Below are 25329 nucleotides of genomic sequence, written 5' to 3'. Positions count from 1 at the left end.
TTAATGTGGGTTTTGTGTGTTTTACTGACTAAGTATTTAATGTACATTTTGGACTATAGGTAATTTATAGTGTGTCGGTTTTGTTAACTTGTGTGCGTTTGAGCGCACATGCATTTTGTGTTTGGATGCGGTACTGTGTGTGTGTGTGTGTGTGTGTGTGGTGTGTGTGTGTGTGTGTGTGTGTGTGTGTGTGCACATGTGCTATCAAAATACAAATATATGCAAAAGCACATCTGAAGATACTTCAGATCTCTGTTTTATTTGAGCAATATTCAATTACGGTCTGCTCCGGCTAAAGTGTGTTTTGAATGTTGTTCAAGTAGGCTGTCAATTAATCATACTGCTGCACCAATTCCGTTATACAGAACCATGTTAGAATACCTAGGAAGACAGGCGTGCATGCATGTGCGTGTCAGCCTACTAAAAACCGTGCAGTAAGAATAGTTATAATGGGTGTCAGCTCTCATCTACCTATATATGAAATGAGCAAAGGGCAGGAGAGATGTTTTGGTGAGATGAGGGTAATGGAGGGAAATATGTGTATTCCAGTCCAGCTTCTAGAGTAGAGCGGATGAGTAGGGGGGGAGAGAGGCGCAGAGTGGATAAGTAGATAAGTGAGGTGAGACATTCTTCAGCTCTAGAAACAATGGCAGCTCTTCATCCAGCCAGTGTAGAGTCTCTGTATTGTTGGGAGTCGGTGGCAGAAAGAAACATCCCCAAGGGACTGGCTGTGCATCTCACTCACTCTCTGGGGAAGGTAGCTCTTTGTTGGCTTTTCATTATAGCTGTCATTAGAGGAAATCTACACTCTTAGAAAAAAGGGTTCTTCGGCTGTCCACATAGGAGAACCCTTTCTGGTTCCTGGTATAACCCTTTCGGTTCCTTGTAGAGCCCTCTGTGGAAAGGTTCTACATTGAACCCAAGAGTTCTACCTGGAACCAAAAAAGGTTCTCCTATGGGGACAGCTGAAGAACCCTTTTGTAGTGGTCTGGGTGTAGCTGGTGCAGAGGAGTCAGGCGCAGGACAGCAGAGATGAGTAACACAAGTAACTTTACTCAAATATTCCAATAACATGTCGTAATACCGAGCCCACAATAACAGACCGAACATACATAAAACAATCACGCACAAAGACCAAATAATGAACATGTAATTGGGGAATTGAAACCAGGTGTGTAAAACAAAGACAAAACAAATGGAAAATGAAAAGTGGATCGGCGATGGCTAGAAGGCCGGTGACGTCGACCGGCGAACGCCGCCCGAACAAGGAGAGGGACCGACTTCGGCGGAAGTCGTGACACCTTTTTAGGTTTTAGATGGCACCTTTTTTTTCTAAGAGTGTAGTGGTGAAGTAGGAGTTTATTGTGATATAAATTTGTTGGTGGAAATTGTAAGGTGGTTGGAGGAGTCGAGTGCCCACAAATCAAGTTCACAATATTGATACTGTTGCATATTAATCACTGTCTCGACCAACATTTTGGATCGGGCCTTCCTCAAGGAAAGCTGAACTCAATGAAAACCTAATGTTAGTTGGTGTGAATTAGGGTTAAGGGAGGGGGCATTTGGGTGGAGTTGGGGTGACCGTAAGAGACAGAGGAAGCTCTGTGTGATGCCATGCCATACAGTTTACCAGGAACCTCTCCCGAGTTCTTACAGGACTATCAGTCATCCTCTTTAATTCAATGAGGTTCTGACCTCCTCCTGATCCTGACGTTCTTCTGTTGTGTAATGTTCTATTAGCTTTCTACCTAACTTAAAAAAACACTAAACTGAGGAACGTTCAAAACTGACGTTCCGTCAGACACGACTCTTGCTGTTCCTTCGTGAAGAAATCTAAGTCTTGATTGGCGCTTTAGTTCAGTCGACTAGAAGTGCTATCACATGCAACATTCTTCCATTCTTTACCGCGGCGCTATGTTGTGCTGTATTGAGTGTCTTGTAGTTCTGTGGTGAGAAGGACTGTGGTAGTTTGTGACGTGGTACTGAAGCCTATAATCCTGCAGTAAGTCCGCATGACTGGTGGAGAGCCAGAACCCCTTGTTTTCTGTTATCAGACGCAACAACGGCCTGTTTGATTGGTAAGCTGTTTACATTCTCTGGAGTGGCGAGAGAGACTAACAGAATGATGACTGCTGTTTGATGCTCTGCTTTGTAGGTGTGCTTTCCCAGCCATGCACTTACTCAGCCATTCATACACACTCATGCATAGATAGTCATGCATACAGACACAACCAAAAGGCAAATGAAAGTGCTCAGTCTTAAAATCTTAGATGTTTGGAGTATGTTTTCCCAATATGTAGAGACATTGTTAGTCTCTTTTTCAGTGAACTCAGAAGCCAGATGTTTAGTATCGTGACAACTGTCATTTGTCACAATTAAATCTCAGCTGGTTTGGAAACCATGTTGTATTGGATAAATGGATCTCAGGGAATCAGATGTGTTGACTCAAAGCAGTGCTGGGCCAACTGGAGAAGTCATACATTTTGCGTGCTGGGACTTAGTCAATGACAGATCAAGCTGTCTATTCGCACGCTGAGATGCATTTGTAGTGTGAGTGTGTGACATCTGTCCCCTCTCACCAGAGGTCCATTATCCTGAACATAGAACAGTGACAGCACGTCTTGGAGGAGGACAGTCATTTCTCCACCCTCTTACAGGAACCAGCTTTCTACAGGCACTCTACCAAGCACCCCCAGTGGCCAAGGACCCAACTGGGGCCTTCAGACTGCTGCCATTGACAAGCTGCTGTGGTTACCATGGTGACGCAGCCAGAATGTGTCCTGCATTGCTAGTAGGGGTTTCAAAGGGTCGGAAACTTTCTGATAAACTTCCGGAAATTTTCCATGGGAACTTAAGCTCTGGATTTGGGGAATTTTGCTTGACTTTATGAATTTATCTTATAACAGTGAATCTTTTTTTTGTGGGATGCACAAGACAATTCTAGGTCTTGTGGCATATTTTGGTTAAACTATCCACAATTCAATGGAATTGCAGCCCTCTGCATGCACAGTGTACTCTTCCATCACATGTACAGCTGATTCTCAAGATCTTGCACACTAATGAGATGCTATTGAGCCCACACTACTACACTGTCTGAGCCAAGGACTACATGCTTTCTGGTACATTTTGATTACAATACTGGGTGGGGTGAATATATTTTATGACATGATTTTGTTGTTAAATAGTAGCCTACAGCAGTGTGTTTAAATCATTTCTAACTTAACAATTTCTGCTAGTTTTTGCTACCATGTGGGTTTTAGCTTACTTGAGCCTGCTAACTGAGGAGTGTTAATACACCGGTTTCCATACATGCTTCAATTTATAACATGTATCTTACAAAGGAGTTGTTGTAATCTAACTGCTTACCTATTTATCTGTACATGGAATTGTATTTTTTTTTTCTTTTACTCTTTTTTTTCTCATCTTTACAGGAAAATGTCACAGGCACTATCTGATGTGTGGAGACATTTCACTGCAGCTAATGTAGAGGGAAAAGCTGTGTACATTTGCGAATACTATGCCAAATCATATGTGATGAATGCAACAAAGATACAGAATCATCTGGCCAAGTGCATAACGTTCCCTCAGTGCTCACAGCAAGCAACCTCTTACAAAAGTCCATCTACTTCTATTCAAGGTGAAAATGATGAATCAGACACCTTATCGATAACAACAGCTCATGGTCCTCCTGGAATGAGCAGTTTTTTTTTTTACTCAATGGAGGAACGTAGTCAGAGAAATGCTGATGAATGTCTTGCTCGAGCTGTGTATACAACTGGTTCACCTCTGATGCTCACAGGCAATGTCGACTGTTCGTGGCCAAGGAATAATTAACTACATCTCCACCCCTCAACCAGTGTTCTACAAGAGCACAGACACAAGGGACAACAGACACACCGGTCTCTACATTGCGGATGAGCTGAAGGCAGTCATCAATGACCTTGGACCACAGAAGGTATTTGCACTGGTGACAGACAATGCTGCGAACATGAAGGCTGCTTGGTCTAAAGTGGAGGAGTCCTACCCTCACATCACACCCATTGGCTGTGCTGCTCATGCATTGAATCTGCTCCTCAAGAACATCATGGTCCTGAAAACAATGGATACACTCTACAAGAGAGCCAAGGAAATGGTTAGGTATGTGAAGGGTCATCAAGTTACAGCAGCAATCTACCCCACCAAGCAAAGTGAGAAGAATAAAAGCACCACAATGAAGCTGCCCAGCAACACCCATTGGGGTGGTGTTGTCATCATGTTTGACAGTCTCCTGGAGGGGAAGGAGTCTCTCCAAGAAATGGCCATATCACAGTCTGCCGATATGGACAGCCACATCATGAGGATCCTCCTGGATTATATATTTTGGGAGAGCGTGACACTCCTGATACCTATAGCATAGATTGAGGGAGACGATGCCATCCTGTCTGAAGTTCAGACTCTACTTGCAGACATAAGAGAAGAAATCCGTACTGCCCTGCCCACATCACTGTTGCTCCAAGCAGAGGAAACTGCAGTTCTGAAATGCATCAAAAAGCGTGAATACTTCTGCCTGAAGCCCATACATGCCGCAGCGTACATGTTGGACCCCAAGTATGCTGGCAAGAGCATCCTGTCTGGTGCAGAGCTCAACAAGGGTTATGGTGTCTTGCCTGGATGAGGGCAAGGTTCTTGGCAGTCTGGCGAAGTACACTTCCAAGCAAGGGCTTTGGGATGGAGATGCAATATGGCAGTCGTGCCAACATATCTCATCAGCCTCCTGGTAGAAGGGATTTTGTGGATCTGAGGCTCTTTCCCCTGTTGCCTCCATCATCCTCCAAATCCCACCAACATCAGCCGCCTCAGAGCGCAACTGGTCCTTGTTTGGGAACACACACACCAAAGCACGCAACAGGCTGACCAATACAAGGGTTGAAAAATTGGTGACCATCCGGGCAAATTTGAGACTCTGAGCCTGACAATGAGCCATCCTCAACAAGGTTGGAAAGTGACAGTGAAGATGAGGCCTCAGAGTCAGATGTTCAAGAGGTGGACATTGAGGAGGTCCAGGGAGAAGACATGGAAGCTTAAGAGGAAGACAACCAAAGCTTTAGTTTCTAGACTATCATTTTACAGATGTATGTTGAAAACGTTTTTGGGAGATGTGATGGATCATTGGGGATCATTCAATAGTCCCTTTTGTTGTTCAGTGAAATCATCCCATGTGAAGTCAACTCATTTAATTAAAGTTAAATTCGTAACTAAATCGTTTTTTATTTCTATGGAAAGGATTTAATAATTTGCAATTGGTAATGTAAAATGTTTGTTTCTGTCTCCATATATGGTAAATATAGCCAATACACACAACCTCAGCATGTAAATGGTATTAATATTAATTTGCATACATTTAAGTTAATTCTCATATTCCCACAAAGTTTCCACCTCTGAATATTCCCCAAAATTTGCAAATCTAGTTGCTAGTGAAGGAATTGCTGATGTCCAGGATTTCTTGGGGCTCTGGTGTATTGTCTGAGAGGTAGGGAGAGGGTTAACACTTTAGTCATTATCAAAGCCCCCCCACCACCATTTATGCTGTAGCCCACACCCCACACACACACCATCCAAAACCTGTGCTTGCGAGCTGTTGCTCATATTAATCTGTCAGGCCAGTGTAGCCGGTTAAATTCCTCAGTGCCTCATTTGCTGTATTAAAACATGCATCTAGTGGAACACTGACTGTGGCTGTGGGGAAACTGTTGGTGCTGTGATCTCAATTAGATCATTTAACAAGACATGGACAGGACTATCCCTTCTCTTCTGTTTTGTTTACATAGAGCAACTTCAGTATAGGGAGGTGTGGTGTACCAGGGGAAATGACGCCTAGTCAGCTAAGCCTGTACGGTGCCCTGTTAGGTTTGGGGTAGAAGAGCTAACCAGTCATGATGTGACCCATCCAAACCCCAGTGTTGTTGGCTCTCCCTGGGCAACTCCATAGCCTGCGTCTTCACTGGCAGTCTCTCACACTCACTCACAGGGCTTCAGTCCCTTCCATCATCGTAGAGGGAGAGTTGGCGTATTGGGCATGTTCTCGTTTGGAAGCGGAGCTGGCAACTCTATCCAGAGGGTCACTCACCGAGGACACTGCTCATTGACTTTGGCTGCTGTGGCCATGCTCTGCTCTGCGTTTACAGTGAAGGTGGAAAATATTCCAGCACATATTTGCCTTGTTGTGTGTGTATAATATGGCCACAGGGTCTGACAATGGGAACCCCCAAAGGCAACCCAATAACCCCCAAAACATGTAGCCTACTGTAGGCTCTCCTCAGATGTTGCAATTAGTGGAATATACCATCTTGTTTGGTGATTTTTGTGGGGGCATTTTAATAGCACCATTCTCAAACATTTGTGTCTTAGAGTTAAAAAGATTGAATCCTCCTAGTCCAATTAAAATGTAAAGTTGCTATTTTCAAACTAAACCTTAGAAAAGAGAAACAGAGATAATAATGGTTCTGACAATTAGATTCACTTCTGAGAATTCAAAGAATGCCTGGAGATTCACCCAGGTGTAAAAACGAAATGAGCATGGCTCGAGAGACCCTGGCATCTTTGATCATGCAGAAACGCATCACTTGCAGTGTCTGTCTCCAACAAGATCATACTGACTGCAGCATAACTCTCTTTCAGTTAGGTTTTCTCTTGAGTTCTCGCTTGTCTTTACACTCTGTTTCATTTTAGGTTTTGTATCTTGAGTTCTCTCTTGGCTTAGGCTCACAGTTGCCGGTCTTTGGGTGTGTGGGGGTCAAAAGTGTCTGTTCCGCTGTGCTGTGGAGTTTTGTCTCTGGGAGACCATTTTCCCAAGCTCTCGCCTCACACCATTCCTCTGGGAGCAGCAAGGGAATTATACAAATCTGTTCTTGCACAGGCGTGCGGGGATGGGATCGGGAGCTCTCTGCAGGGAATTCTTAGGCGGAACCCCAGAAATGCGGGTGAAAACAGGAAGAGAAGGAGAATTTGGCAGCGAGCTCATTTGGGAGAGACTGGCTAGGAGGACAAATATGATCCGGGACCAGAGAATAAGTGAACAAGTGCATTGCAAAGGGTCCATATACACTGAGGCCTATTCAAGACCAGCAGTGTTCAAGTCATAAAGAAACGCTAAACTTATTTCATGAGACCGTTCCTTGTGAATAAAACTATCTTTTCCATCAGCTGTTCGATCTTGGGTTAATGAATAGCACATTTCCTTTCTGGAGTCGACAGGTTTTGGTGTTCCAATAACAGATACAAGCATTAACTGAAGTACAAGACATGTTCTCACCCCTTATCATTGTGGTTGAGGACAAGGTGAAACCTCATCTAGCTTCATCGGCTGTGGTGTGTGTGTGTGTGTTGCATATTTTCTGTTGCTACATAGCGTATTCCTCACCCTGTGAAACCCTTAGCCAACACTTCAGCTACACACAGGAGACTCATTTCCAGAGCTGCTTTTTTTTAGCAAGTCTAATAGTTAATGGCCTGACTTAATCTGTCACTGGTTGATTTATTGCAGCTGTATGCATGTTGCATTTTTGCTTACAGTATGGCTCGATGGATGTTGTGCAAGACTTTCTGATTGTTGTGCATCTAGAGAAGACCACTCTGAAGAGGTCTGATGAAGTGAACACGAGCAGGCTTGGATCAGCTATGAAGATTGGAGTTTATGGTATTCAGCAGGCTTGGATGATGAACTAATTCAGACCAAAGTTGAAGCTTTATTCAGAAAGCTCTGCAGGTTTGGATCAGCTAGTATATGCCAAAGTTGTAACTATTTACATTTTAGTCATTTCGCAAATGCAATTATCCAGAGTGATTAGGGTTAAGTGCCTTGCTCAAGGGCACATTTTTCACCTAGTCTGCTCAGGGATTTGAACCAGCAACCTTTCGGTTACTAGCTCCACACTCTTAATAGCTAGGCTACCTGCCACCTTAAAGAAGGCTTGGATCCTAGCTGTTCTCAGTAGAGCAGGCTTGGATCACTTAATATAGTGGTAGCTAGCTAGCTGTTCTCAGTAGAGCAGGCTTGGATCACTTAATATAGTGGTAGCTAGTTAGCTGTTCTCAGTAGAGCAGGCTTGGATCATTTAATATAGTGGTAGCTAGTTAGCTGTTCTCAGTAGAGCAGGCTTGGATCATTTAATATAGTGGTAGCTAGTTAGCTGTTCTCAGTAGAGCAGGCTTGGATCATTTAATATAGTGGTAGCTAGCTAGTTAGCTGTTCTCAGTAGAGCAGGCTTGGATCATTTAATATAGCGGTAGCTAGCTGTTCTCAGTAAAGCAGGCTTCGAGATTAGCTGGCATAGGCCATGGTCAGTGGAGCCAGCAGGGTAATTGGTAGCAGATTGGGTTGAGGGGCAGCACATGTAGGAGTCTCTTCCTGTGAGGAGGAGGGGAAGACAGGTCTGTAGAGGAGGGGATGAAGGGAGTATGGAGGAGTAGTGTGCTGTTGAAATCTGATCCTTCTTTCCAGATGGGTTGAATGGTGATCGTTTACTCCTCTGCCTCCCTCACTGCTCATTGATTCATCTTCTCCTTCGCTTCACTTATATTATTTTGCTCTTCTCTGTTCTGCTGTCTTCTCCCTTATTCTATTCTCGCCTCTTCTCGTCTGCTCTCAAGGTTACTCTTTCCATAGTTGAGTTGAGCCCAGTCCAACAACTGTCAACCTCCTTAAAAGTAACCACACCAGTTTCTTAGTGAGAATGTCTTTCTGCTTTCCAGACTGCGGTGTCAGTAGCTTCACCCTAAACCTCTGGTTCTGGAGCCTGGTCGAATCACTGCTAGGCCGTAAGCAGATCGTTAACATGCTAGCCACACCATTTGCAACGTCAGTGGAATGGGTTTCACTGGGAAGAGAAGGAAAGCCCTTACTATTAAAGGCTTGCTGCGGTTTCCGATCGGCGTGCTGTGGGGTTTTCACCCCATTTACAATCTCCACTCTGACAGGTGGATCGGAGTAAGGTCGTTTCCATAAAGACTGGTGCTTCCTGTTTCCGCCCTAGAGTAGAACAGTGGACTTACTGTGGTGAAAGGCAGAGGAACTGTCAAAAGAGTTCTCGGTTTTCACAGTTTATCTGCCTACACCACAGTGAGGTGGGATGGAGAGGGCACAGGCAATAGTACCCTTAACCCACATCCTGCCATTCACACTTTCTCTGTCTGTATGACTGTCATAAAAAAAAACACAAGGGCAAACAAGACAAATGTTTGTCATAGTGTTTACCCAGAACAGTAAGCGGTTTCTGAGTAGCCGTGGTAACCCTGTGGTCATGCACCATAATTACTGTATATCCTGTGAGGTTTGCAATTGGGGACCCATTGTGGTCATATTTAATTCATTCCTACAGTCCTTTGTGGGGTAGACGGTACAAACCCTTGGCTTGGAAGCAACTACTTACAGTTGTATACAAACATACAATAACAAGAAATGCTATACTTGGGTGTGAAAAATGCATGACAATACATGTCAAGGTTATTTTTAGATTGGATTGATACAATTAATTGTTTGTGGTATCCCCTTGAGTTCCTGTCTCATTCTGTGGCTAACCCCGTTTTGTTTCTGTCTGCTGGCCATCCTTTCCCAACGGCTAACAATGGAGGAAGAGGGGCAAGGCGACGTGGCTGAGCAGAGGCACGCCATGCTAGGGGGAGTCCCGCTGGGCCTGGACGGGACGTGGGCAGCAGGGCGGCCCCTGTGTGTCTACTCGCTCTGGGTTCCCATGGGTCGCCTGATAGGGATGTTTACTACATCCAGTGAAGAAATGCAGAGACGGTTGGAGCTAGGGGATAATTGCAAGGGAGAGAGTGAGCAACAGAGAAAGTGAGCACGGGAGAGAGATGGTGAGCGAGAGGGAAACGGGTGATAAAATAAGGGAGAGGGGGAAGGACCGGGAGCGAAGTCCAGAGGCCTGTTGCACACACGGTCGACCTGCTTGGCTGCTAGCCAGACCCCTGCTATGGAATCAGCATGGGAAAGAGGCTGGGACCCAGGACAGGCAGTGGAGGAGGGAAGAGAGAGAGGAAAGAGAGGGAGAGAAAGAGAGAGACTTACTGCTGAGCCTAGATAATATTCCATTGTTCATTTGCCAAACCCTCCTTCCCTCCATACAGCCTTCATGTCTCCCCCACCCCCCTCTTCTTTCTCATGAATCTTTGTCAGACTGAAGCAGGTCAAGTCAGCATGTGAGCAGGTGAAATCCCTAGCACATAATTTGAACTGCCACATTGTTTCATATCTGGCCTGGGTCCCTACAACATCCTGCAGCAGGGCTGACAACAAATTGGCTTAGCATTACCTCTGGCATACTCTGGAAGTTCCTTCAGAGTAAAAATAAATTCCTCCCTCTCTCTCTCTCTCTCTCTCTCTCTCTCTCCCTCCCTCCAGCTCTCATCATCTTGCTCTCCAACAGCGAGGGAAAAGGGAGGGCGAGAGTCTGCAAAGTTTGCTGTTCCGCAGAGAGCTTGCTAAATGTGAAGTGGTGCATTCAATTGATTGCAGACGAGGCTTTAGCATTTGTTAAAGCAAACCACACTGTGTGGGGATAGACACAGCTCTATACTTAGCCATACAGGGAGAGCGAGAAATTTAATCAGAGCCTCCTGCACTTAAATTCTCTGCTGCAGTTTTGAGCAGCTCTCGCCATCTGCTGCTTTGCTACCTTTCTGAAGGACTGTAGTCCTTTCTCCTTGGGCATGAAGTAGTAATTTGAGTTTAACCACTTGTGGTGAATCATCATCCTGGACAATCACTCTTTGGCGTAGGGTCCCTTCTTGCTAGCTGTGATATCTGGGGCCGCCGTGGGTGACTTGTCCTTTTTAGGTATGTGGAAATGACTGAGCGCTCCCCCATTCCGGAGGCTCCCTTAGAAGACGGGTGATGTCATGTCTTTCTGAGATGCAGCTGTGAGGAGCGGCTTGCAGGCCTCCACAGCTCAGAGATCTGCAACACTGTTCACAACAGCAAGACTTATCACTGACAGTACTACTGACAACACTACTGACATTCAAGAATTCACATTGACAACAGAACTGACACTGATAATACCAGGTCTAAAGCAGAGGAGGCTGGTGGGAGGAGCTATAGGATGGGCTCATTGTAATGGCTGGAATGGAATTCATTGAACGGAGGCCAACATGGGGGTTCCATATGTTTGAATTTGATACCGTTCCATTAATTACATTCCAGTCTTTACAATGTGTCTGTCCTCCTATAGCTCCTCCCACCAGCCGCCTCTGGTCTAAACTCTGACCACACCATGGACCTCAGCACTGACAACACCGACGACTGCACAGGACCTCAGCACTGACAACACCGATGACTACATAAGACCTCAGCACTGACAACACCGATGACTACATAAGACCTCAGCACTGACAACAAGAATGACTACATAAGACCTCAGCACTGACAACAAGAATGACCACACAGGACCTCAGCACTGACAACACCAATGACCACACAGGACCTCAGCACTCACACCACCAACGACAACACCGACGACACCAATGATCACACAGGACCTCAGCACTGGACCTCAGCACCATCACATCAAGTCATAAATGCTGATTCCGCACCAATGAACACACCACTTATACTGGTACTGACAAAATGAGTGACAATGACAAGTCCATGTCTAATTTGCCATGAGGTGCTGTAAGGCTAGGAATGCAGACTCTTATTTAGTCACAGATGCCATGAAAAGCTGGAATCTGAAGTCGACAGTGGATTGTTTGTAGCTGCCCTATTGTTGTGGAATGTCGTGGTGCCTCCTCTGGGCTTGCTAGTCTGTTTCCTTGACCCGGCTGTAGCTAGGTTGCGAATCCTGCTGTGTTAGTGTCCTATGTAAAGCAAACCAGGGTCCTTGGGGCTCTGTCAAAGGCTTCCAGGGCCATCAGTGTGGGGCTGCTATTGTCCACAGAACCCAGCCCCGGCCCGGTATCAGGCTCAGTGGCGTGTTTGTGTGGGTTACAGCAGTTTGTCTACAGGTCTTTGTGGAACAGGGATTTATAGCATCAATGCAGATGGTCATAGTCCCCCTGCTCCTCCTTTAGCACATCTTGTGCTCCTCTTCTGTTCCCTGTCTTTTTGACACGCATGCACCAGTGAATGTATCACACACTCTTACAATGCTCAAACACATTTATTTCTTCCACACACACGTGAATACATCTTGCACAAACATGCTAAAAAGATGATAACTGTGACCCTACTTCCCTATATTTAAATTCGCATACCATCTTCCCTGTCTTACCGTGACACTGTCCCCTTTGCAGTTTCGTACTTGGCTCACCCCTGTGTTTATGTAACTGTATCTGTGTCCAGACACCTAGTGACCAGCCATCTGTTGATAGGAATCTCCTGCTGTCCTGTTGGGTTTGTTATGCAACTGATGGGCCCTGATGCCCTGCTGCTGACCCTCTGGCTAAAGCTCACTCTCTCTCACACACACACACACGTTATGCTTTGGTCTTCTTGCAGGGCCAGGGGTTTACTGATGTGTTTTGATGACAAGGTCTGGGCATTATCAGCCAGTCCTATCGATCCTCTCTCACACATCAACAGTCCCAGACCCTTCTGAACAATGCTCATTCCCATAGTTCCTCTGCCGCAGCGTGCATCAGCTGTCACCCCAATCAGATGTCAGAGAGCAAAGGTCAGTGGGGTCACATTTCCCTGTGATGTTTTTATTGGCCGGAGCAGATGGCGTCCCTTGGCCACATCATTGTGGAGGTTGTCATCTCTCCCTTCCTGGGTCAGGGTTAACGGCTGCTAGGGACAAAGAGGTGGCTAAGGCCCTCTGGCTCTCTCTCGCGCTCTCTCCAATGGAGTTAGTTACCCCAGTAACGGGCTTGGTCCCAATAAAACTCCCTGGCAGCGCTGTCAGATTTACAACTTTACTAGATACGGATTCATTGGCTGTCACATTGAGTGAAGGGGGGGGTGGGGTGGTGTGTATCATATGGAGCTGCCTGCTACTGTAGTGCCAGGCTTTGACTCGTTTGGAAAACCTGGAGCCTGTAATGGTCAGTCAGTTACACTCAACAATTAAGTGTTCCTCAGTTTGAGTTGTGGGACTGAGTCCACGGAACACGTTCAACTGTGGAGAACGCAGTGTCGCAGCGAGGCAGTCAGCTTTCCATCACAGAGCTCCTAGAACAGCACTTTGCTTTCACCCTGGGGCTCGCAAAGATGAATGACAGCTGAAAGCCTCAACCTTTTTCACTGTGTAACGTTATTCTTGTATTACAATTCACAATATCCACTTTCCTTCCCTCTTTTCTCTCTCGCACCATTTTCTCTCTCCTTTCCTTCCACTCCCTCACTTTTCCCTCGGTGACGCGCACCCCCGTCTTGCTGACCCAGAAAATAAATTAAATGTAAAGCTACACTTCATCTTTCTGGAGGATGCATACAAGTTCCAGCCCTTATCCACTGGATTTCTGTTTTTTAAAAATGGTCCTGCAGCGAGGGAAGGTAGGGGGGAGGTTGATGTTTCTCCTCAGACGTGTGAAGAGTGCTCAGCTGAAAGTCATTTGAGCCTGCAGGCGAGGGCCTGACGCAAACCCCTCCTCTCCCTCTCTGTGGGGGGGAATAGCCCAGTACTTCTCCAACAGACGCCAGAAGGGGAGAGCGGGTTGGAGGAGTAGAGAGAGACAGAAATAGAGACGGACAGATAAAATGCACTTGGTTACGGTAAGAGGTTTGTCAGCCAAAAGCATAATTTCTCCAGTGTCAAGTTATACTTAAACACTGAAGTGGAAAAAAACAACCCCTGAGCTGTGCAGTTTCAAAACGCTGGACGAACCCACTGGGCCAATTACACAGTTGACTCCGCCAAGGAAGAGTTCAGCTAGTCAACAACTTTTATGTAATTCAGCCAAATTGGGACATTTTCTTCAATGACTTGTTCAGCTACTCAGGGGACAGCAATGTATGGCATATTGCCCGACTGGGCAGGCATTCCCTGCGTCCTGAGGGCTGGGGTGAGGAGTTGCAGCAGGGTTAGCTAATGTGTGCTTATTGGGGGTTGAGGGGGCGTTTGTTGGAGTGGGCAGTGCTCAGGAAATGGTTTAACGGCCCATGGATGCCCTGGAGCCCTCTAGCACATCTGGGTGAGGTCACACGCACATTCCCCCATCTGTTGGTATGGGAACTGCTTTGTCTAGCTGTGTATATATGTATGTGTGTGTGTGTGTGTGTGTGTGTGTGTGTGTGTGTGTGTGTGTGTGTGTGTGTGTGTGTGTGTGTGTGTGTGTGTGTGTGGGACGTGTGCGTCTGTCCAGCAGTCTGTCTGAGTAACTGCTAACAGGCGTTTGCCCAGATGCGTCCCCTGAGCCAAATCATGCCAGGACGCTTGACCAGCGTTTATGGGCCTGGTCGTTGAGTGCTTGTCTAGTCTGTGTCCCAATTGGCACCATATTCCCTATATAGTGCATTACTTTTGACTATGTTTTTAGAGTAATAAAGTACAGAGGAAAATGTCAGCTGGAGAATGGGAGGGGAGCCACGATTGATGGAGGGTAACACGGTAAACAAAATGCTTCAGCACTGCTCTTGAACACGTTCCAGGTCTTCTTGGAGAGGTAGTTAGTCAGTGAAGAGGATCGATTGTGTGATCGGTTGTCAAGTGAAAAACATTCCTCTCAAGTTGAACTGAATACTGCTTCTTTTGTGTCGGAATGTTGCTGATGTTTTCCTAATAGGCCTTAATTGCATTACGGTAAGCTACATGAATGGAAAATACTGCAAATTCCCCCATGTGCCACATGGACTGTCCTCTGTTAACTTCTGTGGGTTCAACATAATTTAAAGCATCATTTACAAGTTTATCCTCCAATTACTAATCAAGTAGGGATCTACAGTTTGGGGAGATTCCTCACAACCCGTGAGGTCTGTTCCTCTTTCTGCGGTTTTGATTTACAGCCGTTTCAAGGCTCACAGAACTCAGATGGAGGCTTAAAACCACCAGTATATAGCATACCCATTAGCCTGTCTGACTCTTAGTGTTTACGTATATCTCTGTGTGACAGTCCGACTCCAACCCTTTTGCTGCATGAGGAGAATAAGTCATCCACAAATGATCTCCTCTAACAGACCAATAGCAATCTAATTCTACTACCTGGATACTTCTGTGTCTGACTGTCTTTCTCTGTCATTCCAGGATGCCAGCTGCTAGCACAATGACTGGTGGGACGGCCCTGCTACTCTGTACCAACACTGACAACTGTGTCTACCAATCAGTCAACGGGTATGTATTGCACTACTTCCTGTATACATTTTACAGTCCACTCCATGGAACCCCTTAGAAATAGGCGAGGGCAACCACAACTGTCCCATGTGGTGCTCCCACAATGGAGGGCCGGCAGGGCAGAGGTTGCCATCTGCCAGCTGGATACTGTTACTGGTCACCCTGTTGTCACTAGTGGTGAGTGAAGCCCTATAGCCCTGTAAGCTCCCCACTGTATCTGTGGTAACATTTTAACCAACAGATCTTCCCGACATGGCAGTGCATTCATTCTTTTCTTTCCTTGTTTTGAATCCCCACCCCTCTTTGGCATGTAAAAGCTATAGATTTCACAACTTGAAGATATACCAACATACCTGGAAAAGTCCCAAGCAACAGATCTATTTTCCCCCCTCATTAGACTCCTCTTCAACTCGTTCCCCTTATCTCTTCCCGTCTCCTCATGCTCTGTTAGCTCAGCTGGCCAGAGAGGGTTGTTGTAACCCTCTTCCGGCCCCATAAGGCCCCCTCCACCCTCACCGTCCTACTCCCTTCGTCTGTGGGTGAGAACAGCCTTCCCATAGTTCCCCGCTTTTAGCCAGGCTCTCTTTATGAAACAGGCCTCTCCCTGCCAAGAAGAAGAACCCTATTGATCCCCTTCTGCCTCCCCTCCCTCTGTCTGTCTGTTCCTCCCCCTCCCACTTTGTCTTGGCTTTGCAGTTTGACCTAGCTAGTTTTTCTCCTCTGCTGCTTCATAAAAACTACAGCCTCAACTGAAGGGAGAGGCATTAATTTTTTTGAACTATTCAAAAGGCACTCACACATCTGAGGGATCTTTGTTGCAGGTGCATGGTAGCAGTTGATTGAGCTGAGATAAAAGAAGAAACCCCCACACTGCTCTTGATAATATTCACTGCTCTTTATTAAGCTTTACGTATCGGCCTCAAGGCCGTCGTCAGAGCTTTTAAAACCAAGATAATTTGCATCTTTTTCACAATTGCTCTTCTATCTTGCTCATTCCAAAATTGTTTAAGGGAGCGAAGGGAAGTTGTACTGGCCGTTTCTTTTAGGTTTCCCTCAAGATTGCTGATTTCTCCCTTTCCTATATACAATAAAGCAATGTCATCGAAAGTTGCAGTCATTGGTTGTGCTTCCTCTGTTTGTTTTAAAACCAAATCATTTGATGAACTGGCCTTGATCCAACAAGAGGTCAGTTAGTGGGTCAGCTTTAGTTTAGAAAAGATGCACGTCTGCTCTCTGCCGCCTCTCTCCTGGCTGTGTACACTTTCCTCCCCCCCAGAAATGGTTGTTGCTTGTGAACTTTGACCTCAGGTTCAAACAGTCACGACCCACTCATCGTGCAGAAACGCATACTGTTGTTTTACGAGAATTACTAATTATTTACTCCATAAATTCAAGTGCCAGTTATTTTATATCTGAAGAGCCTAGACTATTTTGGAATTTTAAACATACTTACACAGAGATATTATGTGGAAATCCAGAATTGAGCTCGATGATCAGTGCTTTGTCTACACCTGTTTTTGTCTGGGATGGGTTTGGCACTGCCATCTCTAATCTGTGTGTGTGCGCGTGTGTTCCTATGCATGTGTGCAGGCTCCAGTGCTGCGGCTTGAAGGTTGGGGAGGCTCCGTCTGCGGTCCCCCTGCGGCCAGACGTGGTGTGTGGGGACAGGGACACCTCCAAGCGGCCCTTCTCCCCCCTGGTCTCCCCTGTGGACGGGACAGACACCACTGACGCCATCCTGGCTCACAGGAGAGCCACCTCGGACCCCCAGACCACCATGGAGCATGGACTGGTCGGCTGCAGCAAACTCAACAAGACCCCAGCGGGTCTGAAGACCAGCGCCAGCATCCGGGACAAGATCTCGCAATGGGAGGGGAAAAAGGAGACCCGCCCTACCGCCCCAGTAGTTGGAAGTGGTCCATGCCTGCTGACCACAGTGCACAAGGAACCAGAGGCTGTGAGAAAGGAGATCTCGGAGGTCCACAGGCCGGACAGTAAGAGGTTGGTCAGCTGGGAGAGGCAGGACTCTGGGAAGGAGCATGCAGGAAAGCTGGGGGATTTATGGCCAAAGTCACCTGAGGGCCCCACTACCAAGGGGAACCGAGAGGTGATACTGGATAGAGGACCCCTCAGAGGCAGTAGTAAACCCACAGAGACAGCCAAGGAAAATAAGTCAGTTTTGACTCACATTAAGAAACTGGAGCAGGCCATGAAAGAGGATCCCACCAATCCCTCCTTGGTGTTGCCTGGGAACTATTTCTGCCCTCCTTCCGAGGAGCCAGAGGAGGCAGAAAGGAGGGGGAACGAGCCCATATTTGGGACACTGGACGTTATGGGGTTAATGCCTGTGGGGTCATCGCAGCAGCGGAGGTCAGGTGACCCTGAGAATGTGTACACTGAGCCTGGCGCTGCCAGTCCCTCCATCAACCCCTTACCTAAACCCCAGCGCACCTTCCAGCACCACACCCCTCCCAGCACCCCAGCCTCGGGACTAAGCCTGGGCAAGGGGAGACGTGACCTTCCCCCTCTGCCCTCCATCCCCCCGCCTCCCCTACCCACCTGCCCCCCGCCAGAAGTCTGCAGGAGACCCCGGGCAGACCGAACCCGAGACAGCATTAACAGGTAAGAGACGGAGATCAGACGGAGATGAAATGAGACAATATGGGAGGAAATACAGCACCCTCCGATTCAGATACAGATTCATTCATTGCCACACCTAAGATTGGCGGTGTTGTCTTTCGGTACAGCAGTCTTTCCCTGTATATGTTTTACCCTAACCGCATACTTCATCCATTAATCCAGTGCAGCGTCTCATTCTGCACATCTGCACTGAATCAGAGGGGGCAATGTCATTCTGCTCATCATAGCATTCTAGAGGGTGAGGTCATTGGTTGGAGCTGTGGAATGTACACATGGAACATGAACCTTGCCAAGAGACTCCTGGCAGGAAACAATAACATGTTGTACTGTGTTTTTGTGGTTGATTGGTCCTTGGAATATCAAGGGCTTTTGGTGGAGTCATTTTATAGCCCTTACGTGGCATTGATTTTACTTTTCATTTTCACTGAAGTGCGAGGCTATAAAGAGACGACGTTCATCCAAGGCTTCTAAAAGCACAGTATGTGTTTTCAAGTATAGAACTAAAGAAACCCCCTGTCTGGACTCGAGCGTTTGCATGTTTCTATTGTTGATTTCTTTAGTCGACTGCATTCTCGTAAGACCTAGTCTGGCTGTGTAACGTTCCATACCAAATATGGAGGTTTCACACAGCTGAGGTCTGTTTTTCCAAACTCTTTGTGAAGTCGGCCCAAGTTTCAGCCCAGCTAGCACTTAACCCTTTGACACATGCCAACAAACGGGTGTGATCATTCTACAGTGGTCCCTGCAGCGTACGCTCAAACCGGTGTGATTAGAACGTCCAGTTTCGATTGAAGCAGCAGTCAGCGTTTGAGCTGTCCACACAGTTTTTTCACAAACATTTGTCACAAACACAGTCCTAACAAAGTTATCCCATGAATTTGACCAGTTTATTTTTTGGATGCAATGTACAGACATGCTGTCGATACTTCTGTGAATAACACAATCATCCAAACCTGAAAATGTAGGCTACATTAGTCCTAGCGCTAACTGAGGAAAGATTGACATCACACAAGCGGTCATATTTACCCAACTCTCTGCTGACAGAAACCACAATATTAATTAGCTAATAGCAATTACTATTTACAATTCATCACATCACAGGTGAACTCACCATTGGTCAAAACAATTGAGTAAAACACTTTCTAGAAATCAAAAGTAATCCGACGATGGATAGTTTGTGCGCGCCACCATGTTTCTTTTTTCGCATCAACCAAAGAGGAGTTTGGTCTGTTTGTAGACACACCCCCTTCAACATGCATACTGCATTCATTCACTTCCCTTCATTCACTTCTGGAAGTTCCTCAAAAGATGAGTGAACCATTCCTTCACTTCATTTTATAACATCTTTGATCTGACAGACATTTACGTGACACCCAGAATGTACTGTATAATGTCAACAAACATGGCACCACACATAGCTGGCAAAGAGCTTAGCATTAGCTCATTATAATCAGTACAACTTTCAAAAAAGTATTTTACACACACAGATGTCCATTACAATCTATGCAATCATCGGAATGCATGATTTGTCACCAGTACTTGAAGATATGTGAATAAAACTGTAAATGCATTATGCTACACAAAAAAATTACCAGGGGCACAACTTTCACGCCCCCCCCCCCCCCCCCCACATTGTGAAATTGCACTTTTGTCCCCCTCAGTTTTATAATTGGAATGTGATACAAAACGAGGCAGCGGTGTGCTTTAGGACCCTGTGGACGCCTCCGAGTGGTCGGGTAGGCTGTTTGGTGTGTTTAACTTTAAAAAAAAATAATAATATCCAGTCAGATAAGAATATACCCCCCGCTTCTAAAACCAACGTTGAGCCCCTGGGAATGACAACACAATATACAGACAATAATGCAGTTAGTTTGATTGGACACGTGTGCATTCCTAAATTATTATTTGTAAGGAAAACAACAATGAAGGCAATACGAGCGCCAGCCAGAAAATGTGCCAGGGGGAAAAAGTTTGCTCCTCACTGATGCAGTGCCACAAAAATGTTTAGTAATGCATTTGCATGATTAATGCCTAAGCAAATTAATTTCCATGTGTCCTATCTGTGCTTGGAGTTCAAAAGTTAAACTAAGCTTGCAGTGTTATTAAGTCTTATTGAAACATTCAGTGAAAGTTTAAGGAAGTTATTCAAAAACGTAATGTATTTCCTTTAAATTTCTTTCTAAACAATTACAACATTTAGCAGCTGTTCTCAGAACGTGTATTTTATTACCTTCAAATATCCTATAATTTCTGTTCTCAGAACCTTATAACCTCCCAGGAAAACTTTCAGGGAACCATAGTAAAATCTTCTCCCAACCCCCCTGCAACCTAAAAATGTACATTCCCAGAACAAGTGTTCTCAGAACGTTTAAAAAAAAAACGTATGGCTTCGTTCCCAGAAGCAATCGGGAACCAAATACATGTTTCCACAACTTCCAAAGAAACAAATGTGCTAGCTGGGAGAGTGTGAGCTAAAAAATAGTGAGCTATATATGGAATAGGGTGAGGCTGTCCAAAATGGTAGTCTTTTGTGGGTTTTACAGAACAATAGTCCTATTGGAAGAGATACTGTCTGTTTCCCACTGGGCCAGACTGTTTGGCAGCAGTGATGCGCACACAGAGATGGGCATTCAGAGCTGGCCAAGAGGATTATCTGTCAGTCTGCCTACACACACACAAGCGTGCGCATGCACACACACACACACACACACCTTTACCATCTGGAGGGCTATAGAGATAGGTAGTTCTAGACTGAAATGTCTTTCTCTGCTTCCTTTACCCAGGTCCCAGAGGTAGAGAGAGAGACCATATGCAAACAGTTCATCTTGAATCTTCACCACCAGCCAATACTGTCAAGACAGATTATTTGTGTTCCTTACCTTAAATCCACTACTTCCACTACCAATATGTTTCTCCCACCCGGCTGATCCCATGTGTCTGTCCTACAGGAAGTCCTATGAGTTTGAGGATCTGCTGCAGTCGTCAGAGAGCAGCAGGGTGGACTGGTATGCTCAGTCCCGACTGGGCCTCACACGCACTTTATCAGAGGAAAATGTCTACGAGGATATCCTAGGTAACGCACCTTCTTTCTGGCCCTAGGTATATGTTCCTAACATGGGCTTGATGGCTCAGTTGGTTGGAGCTGTGTTGGTTGGTTTGCAACATCAGAATTTCTGCATGGACCATATATACAGAGTATGTTCTTATACCGTACGTTCCTAACACTGGATAGTGGAAGTGTTTAAGGGTTGACTCGTGTCATGGGCCCTTCTGCTCAGGGACAACTCCATGCCACAGAGTTCAGGGGCATGTTCAGTAGGGTACACTGTAGCATAACTCAGTGGAAAACAAAGCTGTTTTCTTATTGGACAAGTTCTGTTTCAATGAATTTAAAAAGCATCTGTTACTTACTTAACACAACCCATGTGTTCCTAAGGTGTTCTTTTGTGCTTTTTATTAAGAGTCATGCTGCTTCGGTATTGTTATTAGTAACAATGTGGTTCTCTTACCTACGTTTCTACGTTATGTCTACTGTGTTGAACTAACCCCACCTCCAGCCTGTTTAATATCATGTTGGTGTAATGGAGTTTTGTGCGGTCATGGGTTGTGTTCAGTAAGTAACAAATGCTTTTTAAATTCATTGAAACAGAACTTGTCCAATAAGAAAACAGCTTTGTTTTCCACTGAGTTATGCTACAGTGTACCCTACTGAACATGCCCCTGAACTCTGTGGCATGGAGTTGTGTGTGTGTGTGTGTGTGTGTGTGTGTGTGTGTGGGGGGGGGGGGGGGGGGGGGGGGGCGGCATATTTGGGGCTTAGTCCCCTGGTGCATTTTTGGCAACATTCTCCATGTTTCTATGGTTTTCATCACTCACACTATGAGTATTGGTCGTTACATGTAGGGTATATTCAGGTCCGTGCTTTAGAGCTTAACCATAACAATCAAATGGTGTATTTTATTGCATTTGGGTGCTGCCTATACTTAGCCTGTATTTTCTTAGTGTCTAAGTGGAGTACTTAGAGTGATTTCTCAGACATGGTCTACCGAACCCCCGGCCCCCCATGGGTAAAGTAACTCATGACTCACTGTAGGAGCAGCTTTAAGTGCCTATGGGAGGAAGAGCTGGAGTTGGAGCTACAAAGAGGGAGACAAAGGCGAGACAGCAGACTGTTATAACTGGGTATCAGTGTCTCTCCACCATTTAACACCCCCCCCCCCCCCCCCCCCCAACGCTAAACACAACCAACTTGAGCTTGCTCTTTCAAACTAGAAAAATCTCTATCACAGACCATAGTAGGCCTATAATGATATAGAGATGTTTGCCAGTGAAATGTGAAAACCAGTACTCTAGCTGATCCCTTGTTTTTCTGAGGAGAGGAGGGGGAAGAACTGTATGTCCCGGTCTGACGTCCCCCTCCAACAGGTCCATCTGGTAGATGGATTGACGAGGGAGAAGAGACCGGCCCCGGCTCTGGAAAATGGGCCTCACTGTCCCTGCCTCTCTCTCTCTCTTATCTGCGCTCACAGCAATGGTTGGAGTTACTGGTGCTTTAGTGTAAACTGCATCTGAGCTAGAGCGGACAGTTTATCTTGGTGAAATATGAGCTTGGTTGCAAGCAAGCGCTGCTGGCAGGTCTGTACACACACACACACATCTGGAGCAAAAATATTGGAAACGCAACCAAAACATACCGGCAATGAATTAGAGCACTCATTTGGGTAGATTGCCGTCCAATTAGAAACGTAGGACATTAGAACCGTGGTTCGATAGCATGTTGCTGAGTTTTTATGTGGCGGTCTGTATCCTTTGCAGACCCTCCGTCAAAGGAGAACCCTTACGAAGATATAGAGCTGAAGAGAAGTTGCCCTGGAAACAAGCGCTCTTTACCCATCTCCTCTCCCTCATCCCTTGTCCCCGACACACCGGCCAAGGTACATAATGTAGAATGAATTGTCCCTGATAGTAATGTGCATTGTGCTTCTAGTGAATGTGACCATAGTGATCAACTGCTTGTAGTGATCAGATTGTGAACTAATCAAAAGCAATAGAGGCCCACTACACAATTTCAGGAAAAAAAAAAAAAACGCATTGATACACGTCTCGGCCTCCCCCTCTTCCTCTATTCTGTCTCCCTCCAGCTCTCCTCAAAGCCAGGTTTCTTCAGGCAGAACTCAGAACGCCGCAGCTTCAAGCTCCTGGACCTGCGTAAGACCAACCGGGACACCGGCATCTCCTCGCCCTCCCGCATCAGCCCCCCCTCCACCCCCAGCAGCCCTGACGACACTCCCAGTCTCTCAGGAGACCCCTACAACCGCAGGCGCAGAAAGATCCCCAAGGTAAATGGGGTGCCTACCAGACACCTAACCTCCCCCCATCCTCAGTGATTTACAGGCACAGTCTACTGCTTTGGGGTGCCTGGTGCTCTCATGCGTCCCAGTCTAGTGCCAAGGCATGGCCTGCCTCATGCATTTGTCTGGGAATAACTTGGACAGGACAGAGACAGTTAAGAGGATGTACCTAGACAGGACAGTTAAAGATTTATTTTGACAATATATTTCCATGGAGAGAGAACGTCTCCCAACAAGTGTTGTGTCCAACAACTCTCAGAATAGTACTGTATGGTTGCTGCCGGTCTGGCTGCCAGTCTGTTAATGCCTCTGCCAATAATACTGTCGTAATTGCCTTTTTTGGCAAGGTAATGACCAAGGAGCTGGCTAATAAAGCAGAAATAGACTGGCACTCAGGTTAACCTATGTAGTGAGAGGGTGGTTCTGGGAAGTTACGACGGCGGATTCTTGTGTTGTGCTACTTCTCCTCCCTACAGATGGTGCTGAAGATCAACGGCATCTTCGAGTTGAGGAGAGGGAAGAAACGCATGAAGAGGGTGTCTCAGTCTACGGAGTCCAGCTCAGGGAGAGGTGAGGCTGGGGTAGACCTGCCAGGAACACACCGAGGGTGAGGGGCTCGAGCTGCTTAAAGGCTTACCCCTACACTGCTACACCTCTACCCCCTTACAACCCTATCCCGCTATTCCCCTAGCCCCCTACCCCCTTCTCCCTTACCCCCTAGCCGTTAGTTTCACAGCTGCTTTCGCTACACAGTTTGGACAACACTGCCTCATATCTCCATAAAAGCAACAACACTCCTCCATATGTGTCCACTTAGCTTTATGGGCATGTTTACGTTTTTGGGTCAGTTGCGTTTGACCCATTTTTCAGACGAACGTTTTGTTGTTGCTTAATCAAACACAAATGTGGAAAGAGTTTGTTATTGTGAATGAGTACTATGCCATATGTGGAAATGTTCTGCTTCAAATGTTATTTCACATTATTTACAATGTGGTCACATTCACTCGTTATTTTGTTACTTTGTTTCTCTTTGATGCAGTGACCGATGACAACAGTGAGTCCGAGAGTGACACAGAGGAAAAATTGAAAGGTGAGGACATCCTCAAGACTGTCTGTGTGAGCGTGTGTGCGTGTACTGAAATGTATAGTGCTCTCTCCTTTCTAGAGGGGGAATGATTGGATGAAATCTGCCATTCCTTTGGATTAAGTGTATTTTAATGATGTGTCAGCTCACAGCCAGCGTCTGTCGTCGGTGCAGTCCATGTTGAGGCAGACGGGGCGGTTCCGGACCCTGGAAAGGGGCCTGATGGACCTACAAGAGAGGAAGCTGTTTGAGTACTTTATAGTGGTGGCACTTCAGAATACCAAGGCTGGAGCTCCTTATCTACCAGAGGTCACTCAGCAGTTCCCCCTCAAGGTAGTCCGAGCTGACAGCTAGTCCTCAACCAACTGGAGTGTTCATGTGTTTATCTTATAAGTGAAAAAAAAACATTTTTAAAATGAGTGCACCTACTGTGTGCGTGTGTGCGCGTGTGTGTGCGTGATCAGACATGCAGTGCCAGACATGTTTGGAAACACCTACTCATTCAAGGTTTTTCATTATTTGTACTATTTCTACATTGTAGAATAATAGTGAAGACATCAAAACTATGAAATAGCACATGGAATCATGTAGTAACAAAAGTGTTAAATAAATCAAAATATATTTTATATTCTTCAAGGTAGCCACCCTTTACCTTGATGACAGCTTTGCACACTCTTGGCATTCTCTCAACCAGCTTCACCTGGAATGCTTTTCTAACAGTCTTGAAAGAGTTTCCACATATGCCGCTTTTCCTTCACTCTGCGGTCCAACTCATCCCAAACCATCTCAATTGGGTTGAGGTCAGGTGATTGTGGAGTCCAGGTCATCTGATGCAGCACTCCATCACTCTCCTTCTTGGTCAAATAGCCCTTACACAGCCTGGTGGTGTGTTGGGTCATTGTCCTGTTGAAAAACTGTATCTTCTGTATACCACCTCTACCTTGTCACAACACAACTGATTGGCTCAAACACATTAAGAAGGAAAGAAATTCTACAA

General features: G+C 46.0%; 1 protein-coding gene across 1 annotated transcript in view; it reads left to right on the top strand.

The window, feature by feature from the left end:
* The window catches only part of LOC106560985 (DENN domain-containing protein 2A), a 35636-nt gene that overhangs the window by 549 nt on the left and 9758 nt on the right, over positions 1 to 25329 (top strand). Inside the window, exons 2-9 of the mRNA XM_014124496.3 lie at positions 15171 to 15257; positions 16848 to 17879; positions 20846 to 20970; positions 22713 to 22831; positions 23039 to 23236; positions 23725 to 23818; positions 24288 to 24338; positions 24478 to 24665. Coding sequence (XP_013979971.3) covers positions 15172 to 15257; positions 16848 to 17879; positions 20846 to 20970; positions 22713 to 22831; positions 23039 to 23236; positions 23725 to 23818; positions 24288 to 24338; positions 24478 to 24665 — 1893 coding nt within the window. The 5' untranslated portion in view covers position 15171. The remainder of the gene's footprint in view (positions 1 to 15170; positions 15258 to 16847; positions 17880 to 20845; positions 20971 to 22712; positions 22832 to 23038; positions 23237 to 23724; positions 23819 to 24287; positions 24339 to 24477; positions 24666 to 25329) is intronic.

This window comes from Salmo salar, chromosome 10 (assembly GCF_965601325.2).
Source record: "Salmo salar chromosome 10, fSalSal1, whole genome shotgun sequence".
In the NCBI taxonomy this organism is placed as follows: Eukaryota; Metazoa; Chordata; class Actinopteri; order Salmoniformes; family Salmonidae; genus Salmo; species Salmo salar.
The sequence above is the reverse complement of the archived record's forward strand: the minus strand, read 5'-3'. Positions and strand labels throughout refer to the sequence as shown.